The sequence below is a fragment of the Maylandia zebra genome, linkage group LG13, assembly GCF_041146795.1.
Source record: "Maylandia zebra isolate NMK-2024a linkage group LG13, Mzebra_GT3a, whole genome shotgun sequence".
In the NCBI taxonomy this organism is placed as follows: domain Eukaryota; kingdom Metazoa; phylum Chordata; class Actinopteri; order Cichliformes; family Cichlidae; genus Maylandia; species Maylandia zebra.
In genome coordinates, this window is record NC_135179.1 from 4,053,952 (window position 1) to 4,070,324 (window position 16,373).

General features: G+C 47.0%; 1 protein-coding gene across 6 annotated transcripts; it reads left to right on the forward strand.

Moving 5' to 3' along the window:
- Positions 1-13: 13 nt before the first annotated feature.
- On the forward strand, positions 14-15,963 carry LOC106676086 (inverted formin-2). Of its 6 annotated transcripts, XM_076891414.1 has the most exons (24): positions 26-123; positions 4,185-4,346; positions 4,434-4,695; positions 4,908-5,023; positions 6,096-6,255; positions 6,618-6,651; positions 6,739-6,880; positions 8,474-8,606; positions 8,847-9,368; positions 9,437-9,567; positions 9,656-9,717; positions 9,810-9,912; positions 10,021-10,106; positions 10,205-10,305; positions 10,425-10,495; positions 11,300-11,407; positions 11,490-11,560; positions 11,677-11,797; positions 11,932-12,096; positions 12,333-12,423; positions 12,798-12,920; positions 12,992-13,336; positions 13,437-13,505; positions 13,751-15,963. In XM_076891414.1, the coding sequence occupies exons 2-24, from the start codon at positions 4,218-4,220 to the stop codon at positions 13,804-13,806; spliced, it is 3,201 nt and encodes a 1,066-aa protein (XP_076747529.1). In that variant the 5' UTR covers positions 26-123; positions 4,185-4,217; the 3' UTR covers positions 13,807-15,963. The 6 variants fall into 6 exon arrangements, 5 of the variants coding, with proteins under 5 accessions (XP_076747533.1, XP_076747531.1, XP_076747529.1 ...); XM_076891415.1 differs by lacking the exon at positions 13,437-13,505 and having other exon boundaries at positions 27-123; XM_076891417.1 differs by lacking the exon at positions 8,847-9,368 and having other exon boundaries at positions 28-123.
- The last annotated feature ends 410 nt before the right edge of the window (positions 15,964-16,373 follow it).

Here is a 16,373-nt window from a genome sequence, read left to right on the forward strand (position 1 = left end):
TCTGCCCAGGTAAACCCGTGGATCAATAAATAGTTTGCTCTGCCGGGCCGATTTTCCATGTGCTTCTGCTGGTTACACCGTGGTGGATGCCTGCCGTACTCATTGGAGTATTTTACACAAACGGTAAGTTATTCAAACTTATATAAAATTCACGGTATTCTATCGGCGCAGTGAGGTTTTCTTGATGTTTCTTGGTGTTCGGTTGCTGAAAACGAGCTTTAATAGAGGAGGAGATGTCGAAAATTCTATTTAGCCTCCAATGCTAATGTTAAAACCCCTGGAGGGCCTTGGGTCGATTTGTGGCTATTTTTGGCTATTTTCAAATTTTGATTACCTGCCATTTGCACAGTGTTGAATGGAATATAGCGAAAGTCTGCAAAAAAAAGTTTGGTCACATTTACTGTTAAAATTTCAGTATGACTTCCGGAAATTAGCTTCAGTGGCTAAGCTAGCGATAAACTTACGCTATTAATCCTAGGATCGATTTGTGCCCCATTGAAACCCTTTATAAACGCTATTTTTCACTGCAGGATTTATACCGTTAACATCTGGGTGATGGCTTAGGTTTCGTTTTTGTTTTGGAGAAGAGGCCTTAGAATTGTAATTTTTTTATTTGTCCACCGGGTGGTGCCCTTGCTCCACATTTGACCCGGGGCTGGAAAACAGCGGGCTGCTTAAAGAGACCTGCGGGGAATGAAGCGTCATTTCCGGCGTGCTGCAGCGGCTTCGCCCGCTGATCGTGCGGGAGCATTTTTGGGTCCCTAGGACCATGAGAGGGTGCTTTTTTTTTTTTTTTTTTTTAGTCAACAGGAAATGACGTATTTGTTGTCACGTGGTATCGGACGTGTGGGCTGGAAAAAGCAGTCCCCGGTGATCGTGCCCCGGTGATCGTCGCGACTTACCCCGGCAACATGCACTTATTTCGGCCTAGAGGAGGAGCATTTGCCGCCTGGAGACCATTTTCTGGTCCTGAAAAAAAAATAAAAGGCGATCGAAATGACTGTTTGTGCCAATCTTTAGTCCATCTAAAGGCCTAATTATAATAACAATCAAATATTACTTCAAATGTTTTTTTGGGAAAATATTTAGTTTTTTAGTTTTTTTTTTAGTTTTTTTGTAATTTAAAGGGTTAAAACAACGAAAATATAATTAAAACTTTATATGAATATTTCAGGGAGAAGTAGTTTTAAAAGACTGACCAATTTAAAGTGAAAAAAAAAATTAATATTTAATATTTTTATTGCACTTTTTGGGCGTGGTCGATAGTGTGCATTTTATGAAATGCGCTCCTGGAAAAAAAATAAAAGGCGATCGAAATGACTCTTGGTGCCAATCTTTAGTCCATCCAAAGGCCTAATTATAATAACAATTGAATATTACCTCAAATGTTTTTTTTGGAAAATATTCAAGTTTTTTGTTTTTTGGGGCAAAAAAAGCAGTGCGCTCATGTGACGAAACCGGGATATAAAGGGTTAAAATCCGCGAAATGTAATTAAAACTTGACATGAATATTTCAAGGAGAAGTAGGTCTAAAAGATTGGCTAATTTAAAGTGGAAAAAAATATTAATATATAAATTTTTTATAGCACTTTTTTGGGCGTGGTCGATTTGTGGCTCTAAGACCAATAGTGTATGCATTTTTCTAAGATCCTCCAGGGGTTTTAATGTTGCAGTCTTTTTACTCGTGAGTGACGGTAGACACTGCACGTGGAAGCGCCGCGCCACGTTCAGCTTTTTCCCTGTTCACACAGACACGTCTTTCTCTGCGCCAGTTCATGAGCGTTTTTGCTTCTCTGTTTATTCAGAGCAATTTTTTCACAATTGATAAGTAAATAACATCCCAAAATAATTGAAGAGAGCTTGTTTTAGTCACTCCTGCTTTTACTTTGACATCGTCAAAGGCTTTTACTTTGGAAGTCAAAATCAGAATGACTTGATATTGATATGGTATCACTGTGGGGCTGTATACTGTTGATCTAAAGTGGAATTATCCTGTTGAAACATGAATTTTTCATTTAAGAGCATTTTGAAATCGTTAAAAGAGTAGGTCGTATATGGACAATTTGAAAAGGCTTTTATTTTGGAAGGCAAAATAAGATGGCCTTGATAGTGACAGGGCACAATTAGGGTACAAGGCTGTGTCATATAGATCTAACATTAGAGTTTGAAAAAAAAAAAAAAAGCCTAAATTATATGTTATTATGTTCTTAACATACCTGTTAATTCACTCGAAGTTGGCTTTTATTTTGAAATCCGGTTTCCACATCCATTCCGTAATACTTTGAATACACAGGGAACGTAAAACAAACTGGAGGCTGGCTTGACACAAGTGACAGATTCCAGGTAAGTTTGTGTGATGAGCTTCTTCTGTTCCCGGTGAAATACACCTGTACCTGTGGGAGCAGCGGAGCGGCTGAAGCTGCTCCGTCCTCCGGCCGGTGTTGCTGAGCCGAACCCACCACAGCACCGAGTGAACTGAAGCTCAGACACTAAATTCGATTAATTTTGAAGGGAGTCCGGTTTGGCAGGCACAGCTCGACCTGTCAGCGGTTTTTAGCCACAACTGTGTTTAAACTTTTGAACCTTTGAATCGGAGCATGCGGGTCTGCTCTTATCCAATCACTGTATTGATCCATCAGCACTGAGATCAATGCATTTGTTCTTCTGTGAGGGTGTACCACTGACAGATATGCGCATGTGTACAGTGAAAGGTCTGTTTAAGTTGTTAAATGATGACAAACACCTGAGCTTCAGGTTTAAAGGATCATCCCTCAGTTTTTCCCGATACTGGAACAACTAGTGCTGAGTTTGTTTGCTGGTCCTTCTCTGAAGACTGAAACCTGCTGCTGCTGCTGAGGAGCATTTGTTTCCGTGGTTAAAGTTCTGCTGCCGGGCGTGAGGAGGAGGCCACAGTTTAACCAAGCGATGAAGCATCTGTCCAAAAAGAGGAAGAGTCTTTATCCTGAGCTCATCTGCTGAGAAGGAATTTCTCCCCCCAGTCAGTCTGTCTTCACTCACACACACACCCACACACACCTTTACAGGTGAATTTCCTGCCTGTGTTTCTGCTGGTTTACACAGTCAGTGCTCACTTTATTAGGACCATGTTGCAGTGAGTCTGAAAGTTTCATGGTTGTGTTTAATATTCTGAAGCTTTACTGACGCAGGAAGGCTGGCTGGATGGGGGGGGGATTCAAATGCCCCGGGGGAGATTTGAATCCAGGCCTCTGGAAACACCCTTTGACCATGTGACTGACCTACTCCACCTTTCAAGTTTAAAGTTCAGGTTTTCTCACAGCGGCGCGTTAATGTGGCGAGCGTGCTCAGCTGTCAGGACATGCACACGCACTGAATACCAGAAATACCACATAGCTGACATATTTCACCCACCACGCTGTGACGTGCAGTCACTCTTCTTCACTGATGAAGACTCTGCAACACACTGAGTGCAGGATTCACGTAGCCTTCAGTCTGATTCATTCACTTTCCAAATCACAGCCACGATAGCTGTGAGCGCTTCGTGTTTATTTTTCTGTTACTGGAGCCAATCATGTGCTTTATTATCAGTCTGTTAATCAGCTGATCCTTCAGCCTGATTCACTGCATTCTTCTTCTTTTTCTCTGTTTCTTGTTATTCATGCATTCCACAGAGTGCCTTTGTCCTGTCTTCCTTCCCTCTCCCAAACTGGTCTGAGCCTGGCTCTGCTGGAGGTTTCTTCCTGTTAAAATTGAGGTTTTCCTTGCCACTGTCACAAAACTTCTTACTCATATGGTTGTTGAGAGTACAAAGACAGTACAGCATCTCAAGGTGACTGTTGTTGTGATTTGGAGCTTTGATTCGGAGCTGAATAAAACCAAGTTAAAACTGGTCCACATCAGAAGTGTACTCGAGCTGTCAGTCAGGAACATAATTCAAATAATAATTTATGACACAACTAAAGCCAAATGGAGTCCAATCACAGTAAAGGACTCTGACCTCCTGAGCAGATAAAGGCGTCCACTGGAGGAGCTCAGTTTGTGACTCAGAGATGTGTTAATGAATGTGAAACTGTGAGCCCGAGGCAGGCTGACACGGGCGTGATGTCATCGCTTGTGTCAGGTCTGCTTGTCATGGACGTTAAAAAGATGATGATGTCATTGATTGTTTGTGATTGATTACCTGTATCTGTTTTAACCCTCGTCAGCTCAAACATCGGTAAAACCTTTAGCCTGTCATCATGGCAACCAGTACCAAATGGGGGGCGGTAAAGGACCAGTTGACCAGAGGCCCCGCCACAGTCACTGACGGCAAGGTGGAGGCCAATCTGGAGAACGCTGACCCCGAGCTCTGCATCCGACTGCTGCAGGTAGGAAAGAAGCAGAACCTCAGGAGTCCTGCAGGGGAAGGAGAGGGCGTCTCACAGCTCTGACCGATGGTCACTCTGCCCCTCCAGGTTCCCACAGTGGTGAACTACTCGGGTCTGCAGCGGCGGCTGGAGGTGAGTAATCAGTCATGGATGGTGCAGTTCCTTGAACTACAGGGTTTGGACCTCCTGCTGGAGGCGCTGGAGGCTCTGTCGGGCCGCGGCTGCGCCCACATCGCCGATGCTCTGCTGCAGCTCACCTGCGTCAGCTGTGTCCGGACCATCATGAACTCGTCCGCAGGGCTGCATTTCATCCTGGACAACGAGGGCTACATCAGGATGCTGGCTCAAGGTGGGTGGAGGACCAGAAAGTTAGAATGAAGCAGATCTGCCTTAAAACCACCTTAAAATCATATTTACACGCTACCCTGAGCAACAGGTAGACTCAGGTGGCTGTTCCAGCCTAAGCTAAGCAGGTAGCCGGTGTACCTGTGAGGTGAAGATGACGACTCAGAGTCATTACTTATGAAAGCGGTAACTCCACCTCCTCCTATATGCCCTCAGCTCTCGACACGTCCAATGTCATGGTGAAGATGCAGCTGTTCCAGCTGCTGGCTGCTCTTGCCGTCTTCGACCCTCGGGGACACCACCTCGTCTTCGATGCACTCGACAACTACAAGGTATGCTCATGTCCTCGTCCACTTCCTCCTCTCTCCTTATTTCCTTCCTGTCCTTCCTTTTTTCCTTTTTTCCCTTCCTTCTCGGTCTCCTCTGAGGTGATTTGTGATTTCATGAGATCAGTTTAAGTAATCTGAACTCTGCCTCACGATGGCAGTCAGGACAGTTGGCGCTCAGTCATATAAACAGTTAAATGTTGCTGTAGGTCCAGGTCACTTTCAGAGGCTCTCTTGGCTGATTTCATTTGTTTAGAGGGGCATGTTTACCTGCTTGATGGACGAACCAACAGATGTCGCATGAGCTGGATGGGGAGACATGAGCAGGCCATTTGGGTCGGTTTGAAAAGCTTTATCGGCAGGACGTTAGCAAAAGGAAGTGCGAGTCAGTTTCACTTAGTTTCAAGGCTAACATGACAAGCAGAACAGCTCAAACTGAAAGCCACTGGCTGATTACCTAAGTCAGCAGAGAGCTCACAAAGCTCCACCACAGCTCCTCGCTGCCAGGTGAGAGCAACGACGACGTGGTCTGTGTACCATCAGGGCGTAACTGCAGATACACCATAACAAACAGCTGAACCTCAGACGCTGCAGATCTTATCGTCCCCGCCCAGCCTGTTCTCACAGGCTCTGAACTTACAGCATGGAATCATGGGATACCACACGTGTGCACACACACACTCGTTTTATTATCTTAGTGAGGACATCTCATTGACATAACCCTTTCCCTAGCTGCTTACCCTAACCATCAAAAATGAATGCCTAACCCTAACCATAACCTAACTGTAACCCTGACACTAAAACCACATTTTGAGCCTCAGACACGTCTTCAAACTTGTGGGGATGGGCACTTTGTCCCCATAAGGGCTGTTGGTCCCCACAAGTATAGTGGCATGCCAATTTTCTGTCCTCACAAAGATGTCTAAACATAACATGTACACACACACGCACAGACACAGTTATTAGGAGTGTTTAATCATCACACTTCAGTCAGACTGAAGCAGGAAGTTGTGTTTAATGAAGGTGTAAACGAACCGTGTCCGTCCTCTGACCTGTCACTTCCTGCGTCTGTATTCAGAGCCTGAAGAAGCAGCAGTATCGCTTCAGCGTGATCATGAATGAGCTTCACGCCACCGACAACATCCTCTACATGGTGACGCTGCTAAGTATGGTCAACGTCCTCGTGCTGCAGGAGGAGGAGCTGAGGAGAAGGCACCGGGTGCGGCAGGAGTTCATCGGTAAAACGAACTGTTTATCACCAATCTGACATCACCCCTGACATCATCATCATGATGTCATTGCTGACATCACTGCTTTCATCATGTTGTAGGGTCTTTACCTCACAACAGAAAGACCTTGATGTGACTGTTGTTGTGATTTGGCGATGTATAAATAAAGTTGAATTAAACTGTTATCAGAGTTATGTGTAGGAGGAGCTTGATATCTGTCACAGTGTGACATCACATCCCTGTACGGAGGCTTTCCTGGAGTCAGGTCTCGCTGAGGGCTCGAGTGTCAGACCCTCAGAGGTCGTCATGGTGTGAGTGTGTCCTGCTGCTTGACCAAAATAAGAAGTGATATATATGTCTGTGATTTTTAGGTCTGCAGCTGCTGAACCTGCTCCCCAGGCTCAGGTACTGGCTTCATTCTCACTTTGCTTACATCAGTTATTAATCAATAATCAGTCGTGTTTCCAATCAGTTTCCTGCCTGTGTGTGCAGGGAGACGCAGGACAAGGACCTGAACATCCAGTGTGACGTGTTTGAAGACTCTCTGTCGGAGGACATGGAGGAGATGGAGAGGCTGTACGGAGGGATTGATATGAGCAGCCACCAGCAGGTCTTCACAATGCTCTACACCATGGTAACCACAGTTTAAAGAGTGATGCGACTCAAGCTGGAACGTTTAAACCAATGTTTCCCAACCACTGTGCCGCGGCACAAAGGTGTGCCGTGGAAGATTATCTTATTCCACCCAATTGGTACTCTAAGCCCAGCGGTCCCCAACCCCCGGGCCTCGGACCGGTACCGGTCCGTGAGTCGTTTGGTACCGGGCCGCGAGAGTAGAGGCTCAGGCGTGAAATGTTTAGTTTTCAGGGTTTTTATCGGTTGTCAGAGTTATTTTGTTATCGTTTTTATCGTTAACTCGGTTTCCCTGGGTCTTTTCACGTGTGTTATGAATAAATCTTCTTTTTTTCGGTACCGGTACTAGTTTTATTTTGTTGTATTTATCCGCGACACCTTAAAGGCCGGTCCGTGAAAATATTGTCGGGCATAAACCGGTCCGTGGCGCAAAAAAGGTTGGAGACCGCTGGTCTAAGCAATCGGCTTGAGTAATGGGCAGAACAATTACATTATCTTCCACTAGAGGGGAGTACAACTACCTGCTCTAATTAAATTGGTTGCCGACAGATACATCTAAACAAACTGAACCAATTCTGCTATACATGGTGCGCGGGGAAAAATTATCAATATGCTTTTTGTGACATTTTTGTTTGGTAGTATGTTGTGTTATTTTTCTAACGTGAAATATGTACCGTGGCTCCAAAAGATTGGGAAACACTGGTTTAAACTACAGAACCCAACACTGCCACCTTCAGAGCGATTGGCGCAGCATCTGTGAAAGTGACACTGCTGGTAGTTCTCTTTTCAATGATAGAAATGTAAGGAGACAGACGCTATGTTCACACTGCAGTCGAAAGCGCATCAAATCCGATTCTTTTTTTTTTTTTTCTTTTTTTGACCCTATGCGACCCATCTATCCGACCATGGTGTGACAGTGTGAACGGAACAAATCCGATATTTTCAAATCTGATCTGGGTCACTTTCGTATGTGGTGCTGAATCCAATACATATCCGATGTTTTAGAATGCGACTGCTGTTTGATGGTCACGTCGCATTAAATCCGTCTTGTACGTCACTGACACAAGACGGACGCCAATTATCAGCGCCGCAGAAGCGCCAGAGAAGACATCGCGAACGCTTCCGGCCATCCAGTGTAGATGTTAGTGAAACTGTTGGGAAGACAACGTGAACATTTTATTTGTACTGTATAATCTGCAGATTTTGACAGAAATCTGCAACTATCCTTTGAAGCAGTGCTCCTCTAAAACAGCAATAAGGATCATTATTAGGTTATCTACATTATTATGTAAATAACAAAATAACTTAAAGCAAAATTGGGAAACGTAAAGTCCGAAGTCTTTATATTAAGGGCCATCAGTCAAACAATATTATTTGCTCTGGGTCTAAACAGAGCGCGTTGTGGGTGACGTCTTCTTTTGCGCATGCGGCCGCTTCGAGGGTTCACACTAGAGCGCGTTTGCTGTCCCATTTTATTTGTAGTGTGAACGAGCAGACAAAAAAATCGGATTTGATCAAAAAATTGGAATTGAGCATTAAGACCTGCAGTGTGAACGTAGCCAAAATAACCTGTCCTGACCCTCTCTGCGTTCAGGTGTCCAGCCATCCATCCTCCGTGCAGCTGCTGTCCATCCTTCAGGCCTTGTTGCTGGTGGGTCCGGACAGAGCTGAGGTCTGGTGTGCTCTGGAGCTGCTGATGGATCGAGCCACCCTGCTGGCTCAGGATGGTAAGTATGAGGGTGCATCCAACAGCAGATCACTGGGTCCAGCTCTGATTCCGCCTCTTTGTAGAAGTGTCCTCTCTATATAAACGATGACCCCTGTAAAGAGTCCCTTAAGGTTCAGATGCAGGCCCTGTTTTATGTCAGTTTGTATAAATGACAGCAGGCAGAGTATGATCAAAGCTGAGGGCATTTCACAGGATCAGGCGAAGGTGAATTCATCGGCTCTGTTTTTCTTGATCGCAGCTGAGGTAGACTCTGCAGATCACCTGCTGGAGAAGCTCCTCCCCCGAAAGACTTACTCAGCCAATCTTACCATCGACAGGGCGGTCCAGACTAGACTACCAGACAGTCCTCCCAGCCAATCAGAGGCACTCACCAAAGATGCTCCGACAGCCCCCACTGCAGCAGCACTGCCTCCGGCTCTTCCCACTTCCTATGCCCCCCCTCTTCCTCCTCCCTTACCCGGTGCTATGACTCTTCCCCTTCCACCCCCTCCACTGCCGCCCACACCCTTGCCTGGTGCTATGGCTCCTCTCCCTCCACCCCCTCCACCCCCACCCTTACCTGGTGCTATGGCTCCTCCACCCTTACCTGGTGCTGGACCTCCACTCCCCCCCTCTCCTCCAGGTGACATCAGAGCTGAGACAGTTCAAAGTCTGGGCAGGTTATATAGCAGCTCCGCTCCTAATTCAAGCCACACCCCCTGCCCAACACTGCGGATGAAGAAGCTGAACTGGCAGAAACTTCCATCCAGACTGGTGTCAGGTGAGGCCTGGTGTTGGCCCAGGTCAGGTGCAGGATTCATCCAAGCTGACGTCACTCTGTGTCCACAGGCCACGAGTCTCTGTGGACGTCAACATCTTTGGACTCCATGGAGCCAGATTACTGCAGCATCGAGCACCTCTTCAGTCTCCCTCCGACTGAGACCAAGACCAGAACCAAGTCAAAGACGGAGCCCAAAGAGGTGCCGCAGCTTTCTCTGTCTTCACCTTACAGGTGTGGCGTTACACGTTTTACCTTTTTCACATCCACATGTTCAATTCTGTCCACAGGTGTCCTTCATCGACGCCAAGAAGAGCCTTAACCTCAACATCTTCCTCAAGCACTTCAAATGGTGACTGTTCTTTTTCTGAGTCTTGCAGCCAATAAAAACACCTGTGCTGTGACATCACCATCCCTGTATCACCTGACCTGTCTCACCTGCAGTTCCCACGAGGACTTTGTGGATCTCATCCGAAGAGGAGACCGATCAAAGTTTGATGTTGAGGCCCTGAAACAGTTCATCAAACTCCTCCCAGAGAAACATGAGGTCAGAGCAGAGGTCACCTGCGCTTCACCTGTTCTCCACCTGTCTCTCACCTGTGCTTCAGTTGTCCTTCACCTGTACTTGACCTGTATCTCATCTTTCCCTCCTCAGGTAGGGAACCTGAAGTCTCATCTGGCAGAGCAGGACAAGTTGGCATCAGCAGATCAGTTTTACCTGCAGCTCATTGATCTGCCCAGGTGTGAGGACAGCGCCAGCTGCAGCACACATCAAGCACAGATAAATAAGCACAGCTCACCACAGGTCCACTCACTTGCTGTGTGTGTGTGTGTTGCAGTTACTCTCTGAGGATTGAGTGTATGTTGCTGTGTGAGGAGAGCAGCTGTGTGTTGGAGACTATGAGGCTCAGAGCTGAGCTGCTGGACCGCGCCTGCCAGAGTGTGTATATACATGACAAACACACAGCAGCTACACAACAAACACACTGGCTGCACACGCACGTTTGGCTGCTGTGGTGGTGATCTTGTTTCTGTTTGTGTGTGTTGTTTTGTGTGCAGGTGTGAAGGAGAGCGCTCGGCTGCCAGTCTTCTGTAAACTAATCCTGAGTGTCGGAAACTTTCTCAACTATGTGAGAATCTTTTTTTTACTCCTTGTAATCTGATTACTTTGTGTGGCATGCTCAGTGACGGTCCTAAAGCAGTTCTCTTCCCGAAGACTCAAACCACACAAACAAACTGTTCCATCTATATGACTGAGCGATATTTTTGTTTTATTAAAAATTTGAACATAACTCAACACAAACTCTTGTGAAGGACACAAAGTCAAAGACTTCCAAGCAGAGCGCATCGGCCAGCACAACACAGAGTTTGGGTCCTTTACGCTAAGCGAGACAGGTGGAGAACAAGCTAGCGGTCAGTGTGCCGCATCCTATGCGAAAGGGCCTTAAGTTCTTGGCTAGTTTAGCATCAACATGCTGTCTGTGCAGATGTTAGCAGTATAATGCAGCTGTTTATGTCCTGGATGCTGGTTCCACTGCACCATGATGCTTGTCCTTTCGTGCAAGAAAAATAAGTCATGTCCGTGTCTCTGCTGTGGAGTGGGCCTCTAGCAACTGCTGGACTTCACCTCAGCTAACTGGAGCCTCTGATGAAGTTTTTATGAAGTTATCTAAGCAGTAATATCACAGCTGTGAGGTTGATTGCACTAACAGTTCGTCCGAGGAGTGTTTTGTTTGTTTTTTTTGTTTTTATTTGTTTGCACATTCAGGCAGGTGTGACTCAGCACCAACTATTAGCTCAGCACAAATCTACCAACAGACTGTCTACCAAGACAGTTCATTTAGTTGCCAAATCATAAATCAGTCTGTTATTTAGCTGAAATAAAATGTAAAGGCTGGTAGTCTGATTTAGTCATGTGATGTATGGTCCATCAGGGAACTCACACGGGGAATGCTGAAGGCTTTAAGATCAGCACTCTGCTCAAACTGACCGAAACCAAAGCCAACAAGTCGAGAGTCACGCTGCTGCACCACATCCTGCAGGTAATGCTGGGAATACTACGAATACTGGGGAATACTGCAGTATTCTCATAATAATTCAGTTGCTGCTGTTTGTGACCCTTAGGAGGCTGAAGAGAATCACCCCGACCTGCTCAACCTGCCCGATGACCTGGAGATCTGTGCAAAGGCTGCTGGGTAAACACATATAGGAGTTCAGTCACGTACAGACTGCTGGGTGGAGTCTGTGACGTGGTAGCTCAGGTGTTTCGCCTGCAGCGGTGTTAAATGTTGCCCTCTGACTCCACCTGCAGGCTCAGCTTGGACTCTATTCAGTCTGAAACAAAGACTCTAAACAAACGGCTGAAAAACTCAGAGAGGAGCGTTTCCTCCTCATCTGACGACATGAAGGAGCAGTACCTGTCCACCATACAGGTGAGTCACTCAGGATGAGGCTGTCACCTTTACGGGCAGATAAATCCAGTCTGTACACTCACTGACACCGTTTTAGTGGGACAGACCTGCTGTTCCAGGTGAACTTACCTGTTGTTCTTATGTGGTGTTACCAGGAGAGCCTGCAGGCTGTTGAGCAGCTGCAACTCCTGCTGTCATCTGTGGAGGAGCAGAGGAAGCACCTGTCCGCCTACCTCTGTGAGGACAGCAGCAGCTTCTCCCTCGAAGAGCTCTTCAGCACCATCAAGGCATTCAGAGACCTCTTCCTTCGAACCCTCAAGGTCAGCGCCAATCGCAGTGCGGCTCAGTCTGCAGGACTCATACCCTGCCGCACGTTTGCATGTGTCATTTAAACTATGTCTCAGCCAGCCAATCGGCTCTGACTTGAACCGTGACAAAGTGTGGTAGCTGCCACACATTAGTCCTGTTTCCCTGTAAATGTTAAGCTCCGCCCTCTCTGGGGGGCCGGTTAGCCTGCTGAAGTTTGAACTGTGTGTTCCTTTTATTCTTCGATCAGGAGAACGAAGGTCACAGGGAGCAGGAGAAGAGGAGGAAGAGGTTGGAGGAAGGGAGGAAACTGAGAGAAGAAGCCCCCACCAGAAAGATCAGTAAGTCAGACACCATTATTTCACCTTAAATCCTCCCTCCTTAAATGGAGAGACAGGTGTCCCTCACCTGTCTCTCCAGGTGTGGCAGGTGAAGGACAGGTCAAGTGCAAGTGGAGAACAGGTGAGACATGTGAAGGGCCGGTGACGGACAGGTCGAGAATCAATAGCTGACATCAGCAACATTTTTCTGCAACAGTTTATCAGCAGCTGAATATTTAAAGGAAATGATGTGACAGCATCAGGACGAGAAGAAAGTTTGTAAAGATTAAATGCTGCTGTACCTGTGAGGCTGTCAGGTGATGCAGTGACAGCTTTCACCTGTTGTTTGTGACACGTGCGCTAAGCTCACAGGGGAACGTGTGTCTGTGCTGCAGTTAGGACAGACATGGCCAATTGGGACGAAGGATGCACCGTCGACAACCTGCTGGCCGAGATCAGGAAGGGCTGCAGGCTGAGGAAGACAAGCCCACGGGCAGAGCCGGACGGTGGGGTCGAAGGTGAGAGCCCGGCAGGACTTCTGCAGACTTTCTTGTCACTACTGCTCGTTTGATCAAGTTCTCCTTTTCAGGTCACCCCGGGGTCACGCAGATGTCACCGGCCCAAGATAAGCCAGATTTTCCCGAGAAGCCTCGGGAGGAGGTCCGGACTCCCACACATCCACCTGCTGGAACCAGACCAGAACCGGAGCCAGCAGAGCCAGACAGAGCTGCCTCAGAGCTCCAGGCCCTCTGTGAACGCCCCGCAGCTGAGGTCCAGGGTCCGGAGTCTGAAGTGGACACCAGACCGGCGCAGCAGGAAGTCCAGCACACAGCTAGTCAGCAGGATGTGACCCAGGTCAACAGGAGCAAAGATCCTAACCCGGAAGATTCTGCTCCCCGGAACGCATCAAACACCTTAGACACCAGCCCAGCAGGTAGAGTGAGGCGCTGTGCTCTCTGCTTCAGGCTTTGAGCACGCTCAGTGCTGCTGTTTGTTTCTGAAACATGGAAATTTTAATGCTTCCTGTCCCACAGCCCACCCACACAGATCAAGTTGTGTTCAGTGTTTGCAGCAGAGTGACGGAGACTCGGCCGCAGATTACAGTTGAGTGCAGTCGAGATTGCCATACCATGGTGATGTAGCCGGGTCAGTCTGGCTGTTGTGATGTAGCTCTGAGTCTATGAGGTCACTTCCTGTTCCTGAACATTAGTGTTTCCTGTGACATGGTGAGCTGAGGCTCAGGCTGTAAGGTCTCATCAAGACGATGATAGAACATCCTTTAGTGTTGATGATGAAATAAGCTTTATATCTAGAAACCGACCAATCGTATCCTCTCTTTGATCTCCAGAAGGCCACACAGGAAGAAAGCGTTTGAAGAAAAGGAAAAAATGCATCCTTCAGTGAGGTGAGCTCACCTGCAGCTGTGCATAAATCCACGTCAGCGGCGATTCACTGCTGTCCTTCACTCGAACAAACGGAGGAAGACGGCGGTTTGAAGTCTGAAAAGACTGATGGTCAGTAACTTTCAGAAGGACTGGTTTGTTCGGCGCTGCCAGCGACTCCCAGGTTTACAGACTTGCTCTGGACTGCTGGGTGTGGATCTCAGTCATGTGATCACAGCTTTGAGAGAAAAATACTGCATAAAAGCTGCCGACCTGTCAGGTGCTTCAAAACTAGTAAAGCACACCGCTCTGCTCGTTCCAGCTCAGCGTTTTTATTGTTGGACTCTCCCGGAGTAGCTTTGCATGAATCAAGTTCAGAGTAAGCCTTCTGTGTCTGAAACGAGCTGTTTTAGCTCCTCTCCCTGAAATCTAGATTTCCTGTGACTGGCTCCACCCACCTGGTAAAAAGACGTTTTGAAGATGACCTGTAACATCTTCCTCCTCCTTCTTCTGGGAGCTCACGTTGGGGTTCTCTAAAGCGAATCATCATTTAAAGTCCTGAATCCCGCCTCCACACGCTCTGCGCTTTAGCCTGACGAGAAGATTTGAATCTGTTCCTGTGATTCTTCCATAGTAGATGGATCTTTAGCTGATAACGAGCTGTGCCTTACTCCTGAGTTGAACTGAAAGGACTTGAAGTCATGAAATGTTTTATTTTCTCGGTGCATGACGTGAGCTCCAGCGTGTCGGTTCATCCGTGACAGCCGCCCGTCGCTGTCTGTGTCCACTCAAGTAAAACTTACAGGAAACCGACTCACTGTGCAACCAACGTGTAATTAACAATGATGAGATATTAAAAAACCGACTCGACTGCGTTTGTGCCTCTGAGACCTGCTTTTATGTTGGATGCTTTGAGGTCAGGTGGGATCCTTTCAGATGTTATTGGCTGTCATTTCCACCTGATTCGGTCTCGGCTGGTTTCCAGCACAGAAACATTTGTCTGTAAAATCCTTTCAGTTTGTTGTAAATATGCTGAATTTTGTGAATGTAAGAGTCTGTTGGTAGCAGCAGGAGAAGAGTCCAGATGGTTTATGGAAATATTTTTCCAGCAGACTCCCCAGTGTTCTCAATTATCTCTGCAAGGTCGAGCGGGGAAAACAAGCTTTTATTGTTTGATGCAGGACCGCGAGCACGCTCAGGAGGAGGAGTTCCTCTGGGCTATTTATAGAAGCTGCCCTGATTTCACCACCTGCTATAAATAAACTCACCTACATGCTTTTCATTCAGAGCTGTGCGTCAGGCTGTTTACGAGAATGGAAAGGAGCCTGTAGTAGCGACGAGGTCAAAGGTGACGGCTCCTCTGAGGGATGAACCAGGAGATCGTTGCAGCTTTGGACAGATTTGCATGAATATCAGCTTTGATAAAGCACATGTCTCAGTCTAACAGGACTGTCTTTCCCAAAATGTACTCTGTGTTTTCTTCAGTCAGACCTGAAACAAGTGCCTGAGAACATCACTTCATCAGGACAGTGTTGATGAAGTGAGCAGACGGCAGGTTTACGAGTGGCTCATGCAGGCATCTGAGCCTCGCCGGACGACATCAATGGCAAAGACGGCGCTGTACCAAAAATCACCCAGTGACTGCTTTGGTTACGAGCCTATTTCCATGGTAACCTGTAGTTTTTCTGTTGGTCTGCAAATGCTCACTAACCACTCACACAGTGGTGGTAAAACTCGAAAAAGGTTCGCCTTCAAAGTAAAACATGTTTTACATGGCACAACATTTATTTTGAAGGTGAACCATTTCCATTTCCTGTTTGCATGGAGACGCTGGGGTTTGAATGCCCGAGACTCTCAGAGCTGAAGAAGCTTCTTCAATGAGACGTGAAATGTGGCGTGAAGCATGACTGAGAGCCTGCACAGACGTGAAGCAGATCAGCTGACTGCAGCACCTGCTGTACTCTTAATGCACACACACGCTCTGTGGTTATTATTGAAAAATGTGAAAATCCGCTGATCAAAGCTGTGAACCAGAGCGATCTTATGACTTCATGCTGTTTGGCATGTTCAGATGATACTTGTGTCGACTGCTGACAGACTCCATCATTCGCTGCTGAATGCAAACGAGGTTAAAATCGTTCGGTCGTCTCCAGCTCATTACAGTCTCATCATGCTGGGAGTAGGAAATAAATAAACTTCCTGTTTCTCTCAGACTCGCTCCTCTCTCTGCAGAGCTGCCCCCCCCCCCCCCCCCTCCAATCATAAATCTGTGAGCCCTCCTCATCATGCACAAATGTCCTTTGATGGATGAACATTTGTCCACACAGAAAGAAGCTGTAATGGTGCCAGTTAAACTGGAATGAGCACACATCCTCCAATGAATACTGTAAATGCCATATGAATAATAAATTATCTGGCTGTGTGTGTGTGTGTGTGTGTGTGTGTGTGTGTGTGTGTGTGTGTGTGTGTGTGTGTTCAGTTTAAATTAATTCCTATGTGAACGTTTCCCAGATTGCCTCTCTTCAGTCAGATCTCCCCGCTGGCAGCAGCGGCCGCTCGGCGCTTCGTTGCTCTCAGATGAGGCTTTGA